Raw genomic sequence first — 21,174 nt, 5'->3', positions numbered from 1 at the left:
AATCCTTATTTCAAGAACACAGTAATAATGATGATTATTTTATGAGGTCCATGGACCTCTGATATTTTCTTTTGCTCATTCCCAAACTGAGTAAATATGAAGTCAGATTGGAGTCTCTTATGATATCACCATTTAAATTCACCATTTAGTGTTTCCCAGACTTGCCTCCTGATAAGCATCACCTAGGACACTTGATTACAAATGCAGATTTCTAGGGCTCTCTGGCAGTTCTGACTCAGTGGGTCTGGACTGAGCCTAGGAATCATTGATCTTTAATAGGAGCTCAGGTGATTCCTATGATCAGAAAAGTTGGAGAATATTCTTCTGAGTAATTAAACTTCTAAATCAGGTTAAATAGGGAGCAAAGGAATCTTAAACTAAAAATTAATGAGAAGTATGCTTTAGGGAGAATTTCTAATTTCCTATTAAAAATATTTATAAAATTATTTTTATTTTATTTATTTATTTGTTTTTTCTTTCTTTTTTTTTTTTTTAAAGGGGTTGGGACAGGAATGGGCTTGGGGACCCGGCACGCCCCACCGAGATGGGGAGACTCCCAGCTCCCTGGCCCCTGCACACCGACCCCCCTTTTATTTATTTATTTTGAGAGAGAGTCTCGCTCTGTCACCCAGGCTGGAGTGCAGTGGCGCAATATCAGCTCACTGCAACTTCTGCCTTCAAGTGATTCTCTGGCCTCAGCCTCCCAAGTAGCTAGGATTACAGGCATGCACCATCACGCCTGGCTAATTTTTGTATTTTTAGTAGAGACAGGGTTTCACCATGTTGGCCAGGCTGGTCTCAAACTCCTGACCTCAAGTGATCTGCCTGTCTCAGCCTCCCAAAGTGCTGGGATTGTAGGCATGAACCACTGCGCCCAGTCAAGAATTTTTAGAACTAAGATTAAATGTGTTATTTATAGATTCAGCTTACTTTGATGAGTAGGGATAAATGATTTATGATTTATAATTTATATCTCAGATGTTTCTTTTTTTTTTGTGACGGGGTTTCACCATGTTGGTCAGGCTGGTCTTGAACTCCCAACCTCAAGTGATCCGCCTGCCTTGGCCTCCAAAGTGCTTAGATTACAGGCATGAGCCACCACGCCCGGCCCGATGTTTCTATCTAGTAAATACAAGGACTCGTTTTCTGGTTTCAGAATGCTTTCAGACATGTCACCTCATTTAATTTTTATGGTTCTTACTGCATATATTGCCAGTTGATATATGAGAAGACAAACTCATATTACATGACCTGCTCAAGGTCAAATTATAAATGACTGCTTCTAAAATATTATGAGTGCTGTAACCCCCATCTGATTTGTAACAGATTAATGGAATCTGAGTTACTGAGAATGAAACTGCTTGGTACATTTCCTGAACCAGGCAGGCATCTATTTCTTTGTCTCTGTGGATAGTGAGTAGCGTAAAAACCGTGGCTGTCACTATCCTGTACCTGCAAGTCAAGGACTATAGGCTGCCCATAGCTCTAAGGAGCACTGATTTAAAGAGTAGTTTGAAGTAACAAAACTATGTCATTCTTCAGTTTGTCCTGTTATAAATCCAGGACAGAGTACACACACTTTTATATTTTTTATTTAACTTGAACTTCTGGTAGATTCTTATGTGATATCCTATGGTTCAGAACACTTTTTTGAAATTTAAATAGCTATAAAGTCAAGTTCATTTCATAATTATTCTATGTACGTGGCACTGATGATTTGTATTCATATGATAGTGACACTTTTGCCTCAGGCAGTCTACCTGAATAAATTTAGATAATCTTTAGAATATCAGAGAGTGACTTCAAAATGATGATACTTAAGCCTCTTATTGATATTTTAGTTACTCTGTATAGCAAATTAAACTATCATTGTCTTATTAGTAGGATCTAAAAAGGCATTTCAGTTGTTACTTTTTCTATAGTAACCAGATTCTTTTTTTTTTTTTTTTTTTTTTTGAGACAGAATCTTACTCTGTTGCCCAGGCTGGAGTGCAGCGGCGCAATCTCAGCTCACTGAAACCTCTACCTCCTGGGTTCAAGTGATTCTCCAGTCTCAGCCTCTTGAGTAGCTGGGATTACAGGCACGCACCACCCTGCCTGGCTAATTTTTGTATTTTTAGTAGAGACAGGGTTTCCCCATGTCAGACAGGCCTGTCTCGAACTCCTCACCTCAGGTGATCTGCCTACCTCAGCCTCCCAAAGTACTGGGATTATAGGTGTGAGCCACTGTGCCTGGCCTAGATAAGCTATATAACTAGCCCCTTATTGGTGGATTGTTGAGTTTTTTTCAGTTTATTTTATTTATTTGTTTTAATTTTTGTGGATACACATTAGGTTTATATATTTATGGAGTTCCTGAGATATTTTGATATAGGCATGCAACGCATAATCATTACATCAGGGTAAATAGGGTATCCATCACCTCAAGCGTTTATTATTTCTGTTACAAAAAATCCAGTTATACTCTTTAGGTTACTTTAAAATATACAATAAATTATTGTTGACTGTAGTCACCCTGTTGTACTATCAAATACTAGGTCTTATTGATTCTATCTAACTGTATTTTTGTACCCATTAACCATCCCATTTCCCCTCTCCCCTCACTATCCTTCCCAGTCTCTGGTAACCATCATTCTACTTTCTGTCTCCATGAATTCAGTTGTTTTAATTTTTATCTCCCAAAAATAAGTAAGAGCTAAAGTCCTAGTCATAGCTTGGGAAAAAGAAGAAAAAAAGTGAGAGCTTTTGAAATTTGTCTTTGCCTGCTTTATGTCACTTAACAGAATGACCTCTGGTTCCATCCATGCTGTTGCAAATGACAGAATCTCATTCTTTTTTCTGGATGAATAGTATTCCATTGTGTTTATATACTACATTTTCTTTATTCATTTGTCTGTTGATGGACACTTAAGTTGCTTCCAAATCTTAGCTATTGTGAATAGTTGCTGCAATAAACATGAGAGTACACATCTCTTTGATACATTGATTTTCTTTATTTTGGGTATATATCTAGCAGTGGGATTGCTGGATCATATGGTAGTTCTATCTTTAGTTTTTTGAGGAACCTCTAAACTGTTCTCCATAGTAGTTGTCCAACATTGTACAAGGATTCTCTTCTTCTCTGCATTCTCACCAGAATTTGTTATTGCCTGTCTTCGATAAAAGCCTTTTTTTTTTTTTTTGAGATGGAATTTCGCTCTTGTCCCCCGGGCTGGAGTGCAATGGCACCATCTCAGCTCACTGCAATCTCCGCCTCCTGGGTTCAAGCAATTCTCCTGCCTCAGCCTCCCGAGTAGCTGGGACTACAGGCGCACGCCACCACGCCCAGCTAATTTTTTTGTATTTTTTAGTAGAGACGGGGTTTCACCATGTTGGCCAGGATGGTCTCGATCTCTTGACCTCGTGATCCGCCCGCCTCAGACTCCCAAAGTGCTGAGATTACAGGTGTGGGCCACCACACCCGTCCTGGTTTGTTGATTCTTAAAAAATCTATTTATTTATTTATTTACTTATTTATTTATTTATTTATTTATTTATTTATTTATTTATTTATGTTTTTGAGACAGAGTTTTGCTCTTATTGCCTAGGCTGGAGTGCAATGGTGCGATCTTGGCTCATCGCAACCTCTGCTTCCCGGGTTCAAGCAATTCTTCGGCCTCAGCCTCTGAAGTAGCTGGGATTATAGGCATGAGCCACCACACCTGGCTAATTTTTATATTTTTAGTAAAGACAGGGTTTCACCATGTTAGCCAGGTTGGTCTTGAACTCCTGACCTCGTGAGCCATCTGCCTTGGCTTCCCAAAGTGCTGGGATTACAGGCGTGAGCCACCATGCCTGGCCAAAATTTTATTATTTATTTTTTAAATTTATTTATTTTTTGTGTTTGAGACAGAATCTTGTTCTGTCACCTAGGCTGGTGTACAGTATCATGATCTTGGTTCACTGCAACGTCTGCCTCCCAGGTTCAAGTGATTCTTGTGTCTTAGCTCCCAAGTAGCTGGGATTATAGGTGCATGCCACCACTCCTGGCTTACGTATTTATTTATTTAAAGACAGAGTCTCACTCTGTCACTCAGGCTGGAGTGCAATGGTGCAATCTCAACTCACTGCAACCTCCGCCTCCTGGATTCAAGTGATTCTCCTGTCTCAGCCACATGAGTAGCTAGGATTACAGGTGCACACTGCCACACCTGGCTAATTTTTTGTCTGTTGGTATAGATGGGGTTTCACTGTGTTGCCCAGGCTGGTCTCGAACTCTTTAGGTCATGCAATTCACCCATCTCAGCCTCCCAAAGTGCTAGGATTACAGGCGTGAGCCACTGTGCCTGGCCTAATTTTTGTTCTTTTAGTACAGATGGAGTTTCACCATGTTGGCCAGGCTGGTCTCAAATTTCTGATTGGTGTGTATTGAATGCTTCTTTTAGCACGTTTCAGTTGGACTGCGATGCGGCTCTTCAGCTCTTCATTGAAACACTGCTCCACAACACAAATGCCAGCCAAGGCCAGGGAGATGCAAGCATGGAGTCTGCAAAGCAGCGGCATCCCAAACTCCTGGCCAAAGCCCTCGAGATGGTTCCTTTACTGACGAGCACTAAAGATTTGGTCATCAGTCTTAGTGGAATACTACATAAGGTAGACACACGGTGAAATGAATCGGGTCATCTCAGTCATTTCTCCCACCCTTAGCTAATTATATTTATTTAGTAATAAATTGGATGTATAAGTCTATATTTTTATCAACTTTTCATTTGAAATATTCTCTAGATTTCTATATTTTTAATACAGTTTAATACAATTTTCCTATTTTTAAAAATAGAAATAGCTTTTCTTCCCCGTATTTTTGAAAACCTTACATATTCTTGGCCAGGCGTGGTGGCTCACGCCTGTAATCCCAGCACTTTGGGAGGCCGAGGCAGGCGGATTGCCTGAGCTCAGGAGTTTGTGACTAGCCTGAGCAACATGGTGAAATCCCGTCTCTACTAAAAAATATATAAAAAATTAGCCGGGCATGGCAGCTTGATCATGTAGTCCCAGCTACTCGGGAGGCTGAGGCAAGAGAATTGCTTAAACCCAGGAGGCAGAGGTTGCTGTGAGCCAAGATCACATTGCTGTACTCCACCCTGGGTGACAGATCGAGACTCCGTCTCAAAAAAAGAAAGAAAACCTTACACATTCTTTGAAGAGATTGGAACTAGAGAGAAATAAATAAAACAAAACAGGCAACTTCCCTATAACCCCACTCCCTAGAGATAAAAATATTAGTAGTGTGGTGTAGTAACTATCCTATACTAAATATACTATTCTGTGACCCTCTTTTTTCACCTAACATGTTGTCATTACGTGTCAGTACATATACATCTATCTCAAACAATTTCTTTTTCATAGTCCTGCAATAAATGTCTTTTTTTTTTCTTTTCTTTTTCCTTTTTTTTTTGAGACAGAGTCTCACTCTGTCACCAGGCGCCAGGCTGGAGTGCAGTGGCACAATCTCGGCTCACTGCAACCTCCGCCTCCTGGGTTCAAGCAATTCTTCTGCCTCAGCCTCCCAAGTATCTGGGACTACAGGCGCACACCACCACGCCCAGCTAATTTTTTTGTATTTTTAGTAGAGACGAGGTTTCACCATGTTGGCCAGGATGGTCTCGATCTCTTGACCTTGTGATCCACCCACCTCGGCCTCCCAAAGTGCTGGGATTACAGGCTTGAGCCACCACGCCCAGGCTCTTTTCTTTTTTCCTTTTTCGAGACAAGGTCTTGCTGTGTTGCCCAGGCTGGAGTGCAGTGGTGTGAATGTGACTCACTCAGCCTCTATGTCCTGGGTTCAAGTGATATTTCAGCCTCAGCCTCCCAAGTAGCTGGGATTACAGAAATGCACCATCATGCCTGGTCATTTTTGTATTTTTAATAGAGGCGGGGTTTCACCATGTTGTTCAGGCTGGTTTCAAACTCCTGGCATCAAGGGATCCTCCTACCTTGGCCTCCCAAAGTTCTGGAAATACAGAGGTGAGCCACCATGCCCAATGAAATGTTATTTTTGACAGATGCATAATTACTGTTCCCCTATATGGATAAAGCATGCTGTATTTAAACAGCCTTTTTTGAATAGACATTTAAATTGTTTCTAATTTTTTTTTTTTTTTTTTTTTTTTTGAAACGAGTCTCACTCTCGCCCAGGCTGGAGTGCTGTGTATGATGTTGGCTCATTGCAACCTCCACCTCCCAGGTTCAAGCCATTCTTCTGCCTCAGCCTCCCAAGTAGCTGGGACTACAGGTGCATGCCACCACACCTGGCTAATTTTTTATTTTTAGTAGAGACAGGGTTTCACCGTGTTGGCCAGGCTGATCTTGAACTCTTGACATCAGGTGATCTGCCTGCCTCAGCCTCCCATGGTCCTGGGATTACAGGCGTGAGTCACCTCACCTGACCTTTTTTTTTTTTTTTTTTTTTTTTGAGACAGGGTCTCACTGGCTCATGGCAGCTTTGACCTTGTGGGTTCAAGTGATCCTTCCACCTCAGCATCCCAGGTAGCTGGGACTATAGGTGCATGCCACCATACCCCACTAATTTTTTTAAAAGTTTTTTGTAAATATGAATCTCACTATGTTGTCCTTGCTGGTTATTATAAATTGTTACAATTAATATCTTTATATATATTTTTATACTCTTGTCTAATTTGGTTTTTATTTTTTTATTTTTTTGGCCATCAGCTCCCACAGCATTTTTTTTTTTGGGGGGGAGGGGAGTTTTAATTTTTTTAAAGAGAAGAGGTGGTCTCACTATATTGCCCAGGTTGGCCTCTAACTCCTGGGCTCAAGTGATCCTCCTGCTTCAGCCTCCTGAGTGGCTGGGACTACAGGAACTATACCTGGTTTCTGCTGAGTATTTGTTTAGGAGACTTCTGAAAATTGGAATGTTTGGTCAAGAGGTAGTTTGATGGACAAATGAAGATAAATGGCAGGGAAATAAAATTTCTTTTTTTGTTTTGAAACTGAGTTTTGCCCTTGTTGTCCAGGCTGGAATGTAATGGTGTAATCTCAAATGATTCTCCTGCCTGTCTCCCAAATAGCTTAGATTACAGGCACGTGCCACCACACCTGACTAATTTTTTATTTTTAGTAGAGACGGGGTTTCACCATGTTGGCCGGGCTGATCATGAGCTCCTGACCTCAAGTGATCCACCCGCCTTGGCCTCCAGAGGGCTGGGATTACGGGTGTGAGCCATCATGCTTGGCCCAGAAATAAAATTTTAAGCCTGCAATACATTTTTCAATTTTATATTTTGCCTATAATTCACCAAAAATTATACAGATTGCTCAAATTTTCTAGGTACAATATTTTATCTTCCCACTTTGTTCAATGTTGTTTTTCACGTGACTTTTGTTGGCATTTACAAAATAGGCCAGCCTGGGGAACATAGTGAGAACTTGTCACTACAAAAAGTTTTTTAAAATTACCTGGGCGTAATGTTACATGCCTGTAGTCCCAGGTATTTGGAAAGCTGAGGTGGGCAGGATTGCTTGAGCCTAGGAGGTCAAGTCTGCAGTGAGTTTTGATTGCACCACTGCACTCCAGCCTGGTGACAGTGAGACTCTATCTCAAAAATAAAATAAAAAAGAAAAATGTAATGGTCTGTGGGTAGAAAGAAACAAAGAACAAAGGAAGACTTCCTTGCTTTGCTTTTTTTTTTTTTTTGGGATGAAGTCTTAGTCTGTTGCCTGGGCTGGAGTGCAATGGCATGATCTTAGCTCACTACAACCTCCACCTCCTGAGTTCAAGTGATTCTCCTGTGTAGTTGGGACTACAGGCACGCAACACCACATTGGCTAATTTTTGTATTTTTAGTAGAGATGAGATTTTGCCATGTTGGCCAGCCTGGTCTCAAATGCCTGACCTCAGGTGATCCACTTGCCTTGGCTTCCCAAAGTGTTGCGATTACAGGCATGAGCTACCATGCCCGGCGTGACTTCCTTTCTTTTTATGTTTATATATATATAGATGTCACACAATTCATTCTTGCACTATGGTATATAGTTGGAGCTAAAACAAAATCCTTTGAGAAACTTGCTTGGGGGCCCACAGTTTTAGTTATGTCATTTCTAAGAAAAGGATCAACTTCTTTCTGTTCTGATTTTCCCATCATAAATTGAAGATATGGAACTTTAATTTCAAAATCTTATATAAAATTTTGTCCATATGCCTACTCCATGTTTTTAGTACCTTAAGAACTTCTTTTTTTTTTTTTTTTTTTGAGACAGAGTCTGGTTCTGTTGCCCAGGCTGGGGTGCAGTGGCATGATCTCAGCTCACTGCAACCTCTACTCCCCAGGTTCAAGCCATTCTCCTGCCTCAGCCTCCCAAGTAACTGGGACTACAGGCGTCTGCCACCACACCCAGCTAATTTTTGTATTTTTGGTAGAGATGGGGTTTCACCGTGTTGGCCAGGCTGATCTCGAACTCCTGACCTCGGGTGATCTACCCGCATTGACCTCTGAAAATGCTGGGATTTCAGGCAAGAGCATCCTTCTTTATTAAAATAGTACTACCTTGTGCAGCTTTTAAAAACAGCCTTTGAGACCTTTTTTAGCATGTATGTTTATCCTCACAGGTAATTTTAGAGGTAAGAAAACTTAGCTCATTTTTAAGGGAGTAATTAAACATTGTAGTGCAATGAGATTTTTATATTTGTAATCTGTGCTGATGAATGTAATTGAATAAAACTTCAACGTGGCAAAATCTTAACAAGTTTTGATATATTTTTGTTTTTATACAGTTGGATCCCTATGACTATGAAATGATTGAAGTTGTCCTGAAAGTTATAGAACGAGCTGATGAAAAGATAACCAATATTAATATTAATCAGGTATAACATATATCAAAGATGTAAAAATCATCTTTCTGCTTTTTTTGGATCATAAATCATATCATCATCCAGGGCCTTTCCAGATCATCTGTTGAACTCCTTTTAAACTCTGTGGTTTAGTTCAGGTTTTTAAAAATCTTTACAAAGGGAAAAAGATTTTTATAGCATTCATATTTTATCATTTATCTTCCTCCTGTTTTTACTGTTTTGAGGTTATTTAAATAACCTCTCCTGCTGTTTAAGAGTATGAAGTCACTGCAGAACTAATTGTGAAGAATTAAGGAAACATTTGCCATGTAGGAAGTAAAAAAGGCCATGGGGCTGAGAGTTAAGTCAGCTTTGTGTATTAATGGATTGGTCCAAGACATAGTCAGTTGTGTCTCAGTACTTTCATTAACTTCTTCATTATTTCTGAATTTTGGTTGTAGTAGCCTTATACTTTTTAATTTGATTTTAGAAATTAATATTTTAGAAATATTTTAATATTATGTTAAGATTTACTACATAAGAAAATATATCAATTCAAAATGTTATACAAGGTTGTCTAATATAATATATAAACGTAAGAAAGATAAGGGTATAGAGAATTAATTTATATCTGTAGCCTCTATATTTAAAATGAAATCAAGTATTTTGAATTATATCTTAAACTGTGTGAAGAGCAGATAGTGAACTGTCAAGCTGTCATTTACCATTTACCAATGGTTTCTCTTCATATGATTTCTTTGATGATCATATATAAACTATGGTTTAGAAGAATAACATTAAAGGGAATACTAAAAAAGATTTTGATCATCTTTCTGAAAACAAGATGGTCTCGGGAATGGAAACTTTCAATGATATAGTGTTAGATAGTTTTATGACAGTTTAGGACTGGGTTACTCTAACTGGACAAAAGTTTAATTTTATTTTAATATAGGCATTGAGTATTCTAAAACATTTGAAGTCATACAGAAGAATTTCTCCTCCCGTGGATCTAGAATATCAGTATATGTTGGAACATGTCATAACTTTGCCATCAGCCGCCCAAACTAGACTGCCTTTTCACCTGATATTCTTTGGCACAGCACAGAACTTCTGGAAAATTCTCTGTATGTTTTTTTTTTTTCTTAATAAATTTTACTGGATAGCTAAAATTTTTTCAAAATTTTTTACAAGTCATACTCTCCTTGTTTCCTTTCTAGCTACAGAACTCAGTGAAGAATCTTTCCCAACATTGCTTTTAATATCTAAATTAATGAAGGTAATTGATTAAAACTTTGTAAGACATTTCTGTATCCTATAATTAATTCTGACCCCATGTAAAAGATTTTTATGCTGCTTTCATGTAAAACCTTATATGTGAATATGTGCTTCAGCTATAACCTTCCTTTTCTTTGAAGTTCTCTCTGGACACTCTGTACGTGTCTACAGCAAAACATGTTTTTGAAAAAAAACTGAAGCCAAATCTTCTGAAGTTAGCACAAGCTAAATCCTCAACACTGATTAACAAGGAAATAACTAAGATCACCCAGACCATCGAATCCTACTTACTCTCTATAGTCAACCCGGAGTGGGCTGTAGCTATTGCCATCAGCCTTGTCCAGGATATTCCTGAAGGTAAGAGCTCTTCTTTTAAAATTGTAGTTTAAAAAAGAATACTGCTTCTTCATCTTTAAGGAGAAGCAAAATGGTAGTTTTCAAATGTATGTGCCCGCTCTCTGCACTATGGTGGTGCAGAATGCTGAAACGCTCAAGTGCAGTGGTCACGGGGCAGGGAGGCAGGCACCTTCCAACTTCCCTCTTGTGCCTTCTTTAAGGTGTAACCTTTGCTAGGAATAAGCAGTGATTGGTACTTCTTAATATCTAATCACACTTTCAGTGATGAATCCCTACATAGTCTCACATAACCAAACAGATAACACAAGCACAGGCACTTCCTGCTACATTTTTTTTATCCTTTTTTTGAGACGTAGTCTCACTCTGTCGCCTAGGCTAGAGTATAGTGGCGCGATCTCGGCTCACTGCAACTTCCGCCTCCTGGCTTCAAGCAATTCTCCTGCCTCAGCCTGCCGAGTAGGTGGGACTACAGGCATGTGTCACCATGCCCAGCTAATTTTTTGTATTTTTAGTAGAGACGGGGTTTTGCCATCTTAGCCAGGATGGTCTCAATCTACTGACCTTGTGATCCGCCCTCCTCAGCCTCCCAAAGTGCTGGGATTACAGGAGTGAGCCACTGCTCCCAGCTTGTACATTTTTGGTTGTAACAAAAGTTGAGAATGACTTTTTAAAAAATGCTTAGGTCTGGCTGGGTGCAGTGGCTGATGCCTGTAATCCCAGCACTTTGGGAGGCTGAGGTGGGCAGATCATTTAAGGTCAGGAGATGAAGACCGGCCTGGCCAACATGGTAAAACCCATCTCTACTAAAAAAAAAAATACAAAAATTAGCCAAGCGTGGTGGCAGGTGCCTATGATCCCAACTACTCAGGTGGCAGAGGCAGAGAATTGCTTAAACTCAGGAGGCAGAGGCTGCAGTGAGCTGAGATTGCGCCACTGCACTCTAGCCTGGGAGACAGTGAGACTCTGCCTCAAAAAAAAAAAAAGCTCAGGTAAGGAACTAGTTAGAAAATAGGGTGTATTCATAGAATGAAATGTTATGGGGCTGATTTGGAAAGATATCCAAGATCTAAAATGAGAACAGCAAATTATACTAGAGTATATATGGTATTATCTGTTAGGGTTAAGGTGCGCATGCATGCATGAACACAGACACAGAGAAAACTCCTGGAAGGCATGTAAGAATCTAGAGAACAGGAATGGAAACTGATGAAATGGCCTCTATTGGCTTTTTTTTTTTTTTGACACGGAGTCTTGCTCTGTCACCCAGGCTGGAGTGCAGTGGCGTGATCTCAGGCCAGTGCAACCTCTGCCTCCCTGGTTCAAGTGATTCTCCTGCCTTAGCCTCCCAAGTAGCTGAGACTACAGGCGCCTGCCACTATGCCCAGCTATTTATTTATTTAGTTTTGAGATGGAGTTTTGCTTTTCTTGCCCAGGCTGGAGTGCAATGGTGACTCTCAGCTCACCACCACATCTACCTCGCGCTTCAAGCAATTTTCCTGCCTCAGCTTCCTTAGTAGGTGGGATTACGCCCCATACCCAGCTAATTTTGTATTTTTAGTAGAGATGGGGTTTCTCCATGTTGGCCTGGCTGGTCCCAAACTCCTGACCTCAGGTCATCCACCTGCCTCGGCCTTCCAATGTGCTGGGATTACAAATGTGAGCCACTGTGCCCAGCCATGAGTATGCATTTTTGTAATTTTTAAAAACTTGTTAATTTGACCATAATACATTTTCTCGAAAAGATTAAAGTTTGCCTGTAAATTTTTTTTTTAGGTTCCTTCAAGATGTCTGCTTTGAAATTCTGCCTTTATTTAGCTGAGAGATGGCTACAGAATATCCCATCACAGGTGTGTCTGAACTATCAGATTGATGGCTTCTCTTCCTTCCTAATTAAATTGTACTAGCTTAATCTACCTTCTCATGCTGCCGTAGTGCCTAAAATGGAGAAAGAAGACCAAGGTTTTATATAGATGCTTAGGAACATAACTGAGGAAGGGGGAGATTGTGATCGATAAAGATGGATTCTTGGCTTCAACTGAGACTTATAAAGTAAAGTTTTCTTTTTGCTTGGAATTGTTTAAAAGGATGAAAAACGTGAAAAAGCCGAGGCTTTGTTGAAGAAGCTTCATATCCAGTACCGGCGATCAGGCACAGAAGCTGTGCTTATAGCTCACAAGCTGAACACGGAGGAATATTTAAGAGTGATCGGAAAGCCAGCGCATCTCATTGTCAGTCTCTACGAACATCCTAGCATCAATCAAAGAATTCAGAATTCATCTCGTGCAGATTATCCTGGTGAGGACAAAACTATTTTTTTTTTGTTGTCCAAGAAAAGCTATGATTTTGATTCCCAGTTTTACGTATATATGTATGTGTGCTTGTATGTTACTTATATGTGTATGTATATACACATACACATATAAGTAAGTATTCAATATAAGTATTCAAAACTTGAGTTTTTCTTTTAATTCTTTATTTTGAATATCTTAGATATTCATACAGCAGCTAAAGAAATAGCTGAAGTCAATGAAATTAATTTGGAAAAAGTCTGGGACATGTTATTGGAAAAATGGCTTTGCCCTTCAACAAAACCTGGTGAAGTAAGTACTTGCTGGCCAAGGGTATCTGTTGTTGAGCATGCACCAATGGCTTCTCAGAGGCTAAATATCCCACACAATACGACCTTCTAATTAGGAGCACAGATTCTTCAAGGAAGGAACTTTTTTGGTTTGTTTTTTAAAGGTAGAACCTTGCTTCGTCACCCAGGCAAGTGCTGTGGTGCAATCATGGCTCACTACAGACTCAAACTCCTGGGCTCAAACAGTCCTCCCACCTCAGCCTCCCAAGTAGTTGGGACTACACGTGTGCATCACCATGTGTGGCTAACTTTTTTTTTTTTTTTTTGGTAGTGATAGGGTGTCATTATGTTGGCCAAGCTGGTCTCAAACTCCTGGCCTCAAGTGATCCTCCTGCCTCGATTTCCCAAAGTGCTGAGATTACAGGCATAAGCCACTGTGCCTGTCTGGAACTTTTGTTCATTTTATTACCCTTTATTATCTGATGTTTTAATGAGGTTGTTTACTTTTTTTTTTTTTTTTTTTTTAGACAGTCTTACTCTGTCACCCAGGCTAGAATGCAGTGACGTGATCTCAGCTCACTGCAACCTCCGCCGAGGTTCAAGCAATTCTCTCTCCTCAGCTTCCCAAGTAGCTGGGATGACAGGCATGTGCCACCATGCCCAGCTAATTTTTAAATTTTAGTGTAGATGGGATTTCACCGTGTTGGCCAGGCTGGTCTCACACTCCCGACCTCAGGTGATCCACCTGCCTCAGCCTCCCAAAGTGCTGGGATTACAGGTGTGAGCCACCACACCTGGCTAGAGATTGTTTACTTTTTGTTTAAATACTGTTTTATAGCTGTTTTACTTTTCAGTTGATGATTTCAGATGCCATCTGTATGAAAGAGGTGGCCTGTACTTTTACTCAGATTTATGTGATTAACTTTTCCTTTTGAAATAATATAAAATGTATAGAAAAGTACAAAAATAGTGAAAAAAAAGAAAAAGGAATTCCCACATATACCTTTCACCCAGATCCATAAGTTTTTAACATTTTGCCATATTTGCTTCATCTCTCCTCTATAATACTCTCATGATATTTTTCTGAACCATTGGAGAATAAATAGCATGTGGCCTGCCCCTTTGCCTCCTGAATATTTTAAGGGTACATGTCCTAAGAACAGGATTTTATCTTACCCAACCATAATATAATTATCATAATCAGAAATTTTTTTTTTTTTTTTTTTTTTTTTGAGACAGAGTTTCGCTCTTGTTACCCAGGCTGGAGTGCAATGGCACGACCTTGGCTCACCGCAACCTCTGCCTCCTGGGTTCAAGCAATTCTCCTGCCTCAGCCTCCTGAGTAGCTGGGATTACAGGCGTGCGCCACCATGTCCAGCTAATTTTTTTGTATTTTTAGTAGAGACGAGGTTTCACCATAATGACCAGGATGGTCTCGATCTCTTGACCTCGTGATCCACCCGCCTCGGCCTCCCAAAGTGCTGGGATTACAGGCTTGAGCCACCGCACCCGGCCAGAATCAGAAATTTAATGGTGATATTATAATTGAGTTTATGGTCCATTTTATAGTTACACCAGTGTCCTAATTATTTTTGTTTTATTTATTTTTTTTAGAGAGAGAGTCTTGCTCTGTCGCCCAGGCTGGAATGCAGTGGCTCGATCTCGGCTCACTGCAACCTCTGCCTCCCAGGTTCAAGTGATTCTCCTGCCTCAGCCTCCTGAGTAGCTGGGACTACAGGCACATGCCACCACGCCTAACTAATTTTTTGTATTTTTAGTAGAGATGGGATTTCACTATGTTAGCCAGGATGGTCCCGATCCCCTGACCTGGTGATTCACCTGCCTGAGCCTCCCAAAGTGTTGGGATTACAGGCGTGAGCCACCACGCCTGGCCCTAAAAATGTTTTTTGTTTTTGTTTTGAGATGGAGTTTTGCTCTGTTGCCCAAGCTGGAGTGCAATCATGGGATCTCGGCTCACTGCAACCTCCGCCTCCCTGGTTTAAGCGAGCCTCCCAAGTAGCTGGGATTATAGACACGTGACCTCACGCTCGGCCTAATAATATGTTTTTTAGCAGTTTTCTCCCCCAGGTCCAGGATCTTGTCTAGGACTATGTTTTGCATTTATTGGTCACGTCTCTAGTCTTTTTTTTTTTTTGATACAGTCGCATTTCATTGCCCAGGCTGGAGTGCAATGGAGTGATCTTGGGCTCACTGCAACCCCCACCTCATGGGTTCAAGCAATTATCATGTCTCAGCCTCCCGAGTAGCTGGGATTACAGGCGTGCGCCACCACACTTGGCTAATTTTTGTATTTTTAGTAGAGATGGGGTTTCACCATGTTGGCCAGGCTGGTCTCAAACTCCTGGCCTTATATGACCCTTCCACTTCGGCCTCCCAGAGTACTAGGATTACAAACATGAGCCACTGCACTCAGCCTCTAGTCTCTTTTAATCTAGGGCAGTTCTGTGACTTTTTCTTGTGTTTTATGATATTGACATTTTTGAAAAATGTAATCCAGCTGTTTCATAAGCTGCCTTCCAATTTGGGTTTGTCTAATAATGCCTCATGATCAGATTCAAATTATGTACTTTTAGCATCATGCCACCATGCCCAGCTAATTTTTTAATTTTAGTAGAGATGGGATTTCACCACGTTGGCCAGGCTGGTCTCGATCTGCCAACCTCAGGTGATCCACCTGCCTCAGCCTCCCAAAGTGCTGGGATTACAGGTGTGAGCCACTTTACCCGGCCACCATTAAGTTTTTAATTAGTAATTTTTATATCATTTGGCATTTGATTCAATAAGGATTTTTAAAGTATTTATTAAGAGCATGGATTGTTCTTCAGTGGATACAGGAGTTAGAAGCATTTCTTGGCCACATAGAATATGTGGCTGACTCTTAGAACCAGCCTTTACAGATGTTTTAACTTATATGTAAGTTCAAGGTACACACTAAAAGTTCCTCGAGGCCAGAAACTGCATGTATACATAGCACCTAGCACAGTACTTTGTAAGTCCCAATAAATATATACTGAATTCACAAATGGCTCATTTAAAATTCATGGGGTCTTTTCCTGTTAAAAATAATCTAGGCCGATGGGCGCAGTGGCCCTGTAATCCCAGTACTTTGGGAGGCCGAGGTGGGCGGATCACCTGAGGTCAAGAGTTCGAGACCAGCCTGGCCAACATGGAGAAACCCCCATCTCTACTAAAAATACAAAAAAAAAAAGTTAGCTGGGCATAGTGGCGCATGCCTGTAATCCCAGCTACTCAGTAGGCTCAGTCAGGCAGGAGAATCGCTTGAACCAGGGAGTCGGAGGTTGTAGTGAGCCGAGTGCTACTGCACTCCAGCCTGGTGACAGAGCCAGACTCCATCTCCACCAAAAAAAAAAAATTATCTAATACTGGGCTGGGCAAGGTAGCTCATGCAAGTAATCTGAGCACTTTGGGAGGCCAAGGAAGGAGGATGTTTGAGGCCAGGGGTTTTAGACCAGCCTGAGCAACATAGCAAGACCCCTATCTGTACAAAAATTTTAAAAATTAGCCAGGTGCCATGATGTGCACCTGTGGTCCCAGCTACTCAGGAGGCTGAGGCAAGAGGATTGCTTTAGCACAGGAGGTTGAGGCTGCAGTGAGCCGTGCTTGTGCCACTGTATTCCAGCCTGAGTGACAGAGCAAGACCCTGTCTCCAAAAACAAAAATAAATCAAAATAAAAATTATCCAATGCATGTAAGCTCCAGGAGGACAGGAACATTTGCTTTATTTGCTCAGGCAATCCATGTACTTAGAATTGTGCCTATCATATAGTAAGTGCTCAGTGAATATTTGTTGAGTGAATGAATGTGAGTAAACCCATCATTTAAGCAAAAAAATCTTTTCATAAACATTTACATTATAATTTTTCTATGTAAACATAATCTTGTATATTAGATTTTTTTATCCAAGATTTTCAGAGAGATAAATGAATGTTTAATCGTAAACTTTTTTAGTTTTTGACCTGTTTTTCCTGTTTTTTCCAAGAAACCATCAGAATTATTTGAACTTCAAGAAGATGAAGCCCTACGAAGGTACTCTTTTCCTTTACTTATATTCACCTATGTTGTGGTGCAAAATAGGAATCTTACCGTATATTTTTCAGCAGTTGATTTTTTAAAGGGCTTTCTTGATAAACTCGGGTCAGAGTTTATGAAATGAATCAGTCCATTGATAACATGGCTAGGAGTCTCTCCAGTGGAAAACATCAGAGCCAGCCAAGGTCTAAAATATCTGAACTCCTATGAGGGCTGAGGGTTCCTAGCATACCTTTAGGTGGAAGGTACCTCTCAAGCAGAAGAAAACTCTTTCTTAACTAAGACTTTGGCCCCAGACCCAGACTTTGGCCCCTATATTAAATATAAATATAGGCATCTTTATATTCTCTTACCTTGCTAAGCTGAGTTGGTTTGGATACAGGCCACCAGATTCCTTTTGCCCTTCTACTTGGAAAGGCCCACTGATTTATCTAATGTGCTAGATCTGATTAGTCATGGCTTGTATTCTGGAGAAGACTCTTATCTGGGCCCAAGTCAGAACAAATGTGGCAATCCATTAATGATGCCTGGCACAGTCATGGATAGGGAGCATAGTGGCTCACATGCCAGCCAGCATTTCCTAAATCAAAAAACTGGTTTGATCTTCCTAGCCTATGACATTTTGGGCTGGATGATTAAAAAAAAAAAGAAAGAAAGAAAAAAGGTCTTCCTAGCCTAAACCAAAAGTAGGCCAAGTGGCCTTGGAAGCCCTATGTCCAACCTCATCCTTCGAGAGCTGATAGAAAAGATGGAAAGACAACCCCAAGAAATGGATTTCTTCTGGTTTGTAGCAGAGAGCTGTCCTAACCACCCATACCCTCTTTCCCTCTGGACTCCCACCTTGCCTTCATTTAGTCTTTTTTTTTTTTTTTTTTTTTGAGACAGGGTCTCACTCTGTTGCCCAGGCTGGAGTGCAGTGGTGTAATCTCGGCTCACTGCAGCCTCTGCCTCCGGGTTCAAGCAATTCTCTTGCTTCAGCCTCCCAAGTAGCTGGGATTACAGGCACTTGCCACCATGCCCGGCCAATTTTTGTATTTTGAGTAGAGACAGGGTTTCACCATGTTGGTCAGGCTGGTCTTGAAGTCCTAACCTTGTGATCCTCCTGCCTTGGTTTCCAAAATGCTAGGATTACAGCAGTTGATTTTTCAGGTGTGAGCTACCGCGCATGGCCTAGTTTAGTCTTTTAAGGGAAGAGTCATCTTTGTTCAAACAAGAGGTAGCTCTTGGTATGTCTAACTGAACTAGCCACATGGAAAGTCTTGGAGGGAAGCGATTTAAAGAGAGAAGAGAAAAAGGAAATCCCAAAAGGCTACTTAATGCAAAATTTATAATGTGCTGCTTTTTCCACTAAAAGCTCTGCCCCACCCCTCCTCCAGCTGGCCTAATTCATCCTTCCTTCCTGGAGAGGAGCCAGCTTGCTCTGGGTTTAGAGGTTGAAATGGGCTGCTAACAAGGTCCTGCATACCAAACGCAGAATTTCCCATGTGTAGCATTCAAGGGACTTTACAGCTATCGTTTATATTAGTTTCTTTCTTTTTTTTTTTTTTTCTGAACATCTTTCTTGAATTGATTATATTAGTTTCTTAAATAGAATTTAAGGGATCGGAGATTGACTAGCTATTCTATAGATGAGGAGGCTGAAGCCTTGCATTTGTTGCATGTATTATCATCTTTAGCAACAAAAGAAATCAAGAAAAGATTAAGCAATCTTTAAAGCAAAAACATCTTTTTGGTCTGCCTTTGAGTTGTCTAATGACCTTTCCATGGATGGAAAGATAAGTCTGTTGTTTTGGTAATCCATCACTAAATTAAAAGATAAATGTAATTCAATTTTTTTTCCAGAGTGCAATATCTCCTTCTGTCTCGTCCAATTGATTATAGTTCAAGAATGCTGTTTGTATTTGCAACATCAACTACAACTGTAAGCTCTGGAAACTTAATCCAGTCTCTTCTGCGCATCTCAGCTTAACATTTTTTTCCTGTTTATTTACTATGCTTGATTGCATTAACAGATGATTCAGATAATGCTCACGTACATATGTTCTCAAAGTCTATCTCATCTCCTAAGCAAGCATTGTCTTTTGCACCATGCTCCATTTAGTGCTGGCCTCTGTAACATCTGCTTAGCTTGCTGTATGGTGCACCTGTTGACAGTTTCCACGGGCTGTCTGCATTCATAGTGGTCAACTCCCTGGCCAGTCCACATTCCTGAAGCCAGGAGCCAAACACACTGGCCATGAACAAGTCTTCACCATGGGCTTATCTGGCTGTGTGCTCTGGTCAGACCATCCCCTCTGCCCACTAAACTTTAGCTAGCCTGAACTTGCAGTTTACCCTATGGCAGCATGACCTTTGTTTTCAGGCTCTTGCATATAGAAATGTCCTCTGAGGTAGTTGGAGCAGAGAGAGGAGAAGGGTGTGGAGCCAGTAGGCAAATGATTTTCAGATTAAAAGGGGGAAGTCTGAAGTGCTGATTGTAAAGTCCCATAACAGGAAGGAAAAAGCCTCTCCTTATTTTCTCTGCATATAAAAACTTATGACCTAAAAATGGTATTCCATGAAAGGTGGCTAGTGCAGCTCACAGCTCAGCTGTGTACGTGCTTTTCCTTGCAATGTGCCTTATGTGTACTTCCCATTAATTAGTATTAGCATATATTCAAATGTGAATTCACATTAATATGATATATAGTAATCCCTCCGTATCTGTGGGAGGACTGGTTCCAGGACCCCCCGAGGATACCAAAATCTGAGGACGCTCAAGTTTCTTATATAAATGGTGTCATATTTGCGTGTCACCTATACACATCCTTCTGTATACCTTAAGTCATCTCTGGGTTACTTATAATACAATGCCTGCAAATCACTTCATCTGCATGGATTCAGTGTAGTACTTGGTATGCAGCAAATTCATGTTTTGCTTTTTAGAACTTCATGGAATTTTTTTTTCTTGAATATTTTTGATCCACTGTTGGTTGATTCCATGAATGCAGAACCCATGGATACAAAAGGCTGACTGTGGATTCAAAAGTTGAAGTTTAGTAAAATTAATTTTTACTGCTTCATCAAGAACATTCTGGCTGGGCTTGGTGGCTCATACCTGTGATCCCAGCACTTTGGGAGGCCAAGAATGAAGGATTGCTTGGGTCCGGGAGTTCAACACCAGCCTGGGCAACATAGCAAAATCCCATCTCTTGGAAGGAAAATTTTTTTTTTTTTTTTTGAGACAGAATCTCAAATCTATTGCTCAGGCTGGAATGCAGTGGCACGATCTTGGCTCACCACAATCTCCGCCTCCCAGGTTCAAGTGATTTTCCTGCCTCAGCCTCCTGAATAGCTGGGATTACAGACACATGCCACCACACCTGGCTAATTTTTGTATTTTTAGTAGAGTCAGGGTTTCACCATATTGGCCAGACGTCTCAAACTCCTGACCTCAGGTGATCTGTCCGCCTCGGCTTCCCAAATTGCTGGGATTATAGGCATGAGCCACTGCGCCTGGCCCATCAGGACCATTCTTAAGTGAAAGTTGTCTTTGGTTTTCAATACTGTCAAGGCATGCCTGTGAATACAAGGGCTGCAACAACAGTTGGGGGCCCTGCCTCGATTCTGCCTGCAGTTTCACCCACCATTGCTTTTGCACAATCAATGCAAATATCAACACAGTGTAAAGGCAAATAACATCTTAGTATCATGAAAACAGCTGCGACCCTTTCCCTCCTGAAGGAGTCTCAGGAATGCCCCTCCAGGTGTCCATGGGCTACAAGTTAAGAACCACTGTTATGCACAATGCGTTCTGCAACTGCAGAGATTGACTTTACATTTTAAAATAATTACATTGTTTATGTTGCCTATGTTGAAACTCATTTACTCAACTACAATGTGCAGGTGTTAAACTCTCCAAACCTTTTTTGGTTTTGCAGACATTAGGTATGCATCAGTTAACTTTTGCCCACAGAACTCGAGCTCTTCAGTGTCTCTTCTATTTGGCTGACAAGGAAACTATAGAATCCCTCTTTAAAAAACCCATTGAAGAAGTGAAGTAAGTAGAAATGTTTAAATTGTATTA

The 21,174-nt window shown here is 40.8% G+C and overlaps 1 protein-coding gene across 4 annotated transcripts in view; it reads left to right on the top strand.

Annotated features, from left to right (window-relative positions):
• Window positions 1-21,174, top strand: part of KNTC1 (kinetochore associated 1) — a 102,982-nt gene that overhangs the window by 63,607 nt on the left and 18,201 nt on the right. For all 4 annotated transcript variants that reach the window (XM_021669930.2, XM_012447185.3, XM_012447183.3 and 1 more), the window contains exons 44-54: window positions 4,425-4,632; window positions 8,771-8,860; window positions 9,780-9,951; window positions 10,045-10,103; window positions 10,243-10,459; window positions 12,233-12,306; window positions 12,544-12,754; window positions 12,950-13,059; window positions 17,059-17,105; window positions 18,951-19,029; window positions 21,029-21,147. In XM_021669930.2, the coding sequence (XP_021525605.2) occupies window positions 4,425-4,632; window positions 8,771-8,860; window positions 9,780-9,951; window positions 10,045-10,103; window positions 10,243-10,459; window positions 12,233-12,306; window positions 12,544-12,754; window positions 12,950-13,059; window positions 17,059-17,105; window positions 18,951-19,029; window positions 21,029-21,147 (1,386 nt within the window). The remainder of the gene's footprint in view (window positions 1-4,424; window positions 4,633-8,770; window positions 8,861-9,779; window positions 9,952-10,044; window positions 10,104-10,242; window positions 10,460-12,232; window positions 12,307-12,543; window positions 12,755-12,949; window positions 13,060-17,058; window positions 17,106-18,950; window positions 19,030-21,028; window positions 21,148-21,174) is intronic.

The sequence above is a fragment of the Aotus nancymaae genome, unplaced genomic scaffold, assembly GCF_030222135.1.
Source record: "Aotus nancymaae isolate 86718 unplaced genomic scaffold, 86718_ANA_hifiasm-v0.15.2.pri h1tg000021l, whole genome shotgun sequence".
NCBI lineage: Eukaryota > Metazoa > Chordata > Mammalia > Primates > Aotidae > Aotus > Aotus nancymaae.
The sequence above is the reverse complement of the archived record's forward strand: the minus strand, read 5'-3'. Positions and strand labels throughout refer to the sequence as shown.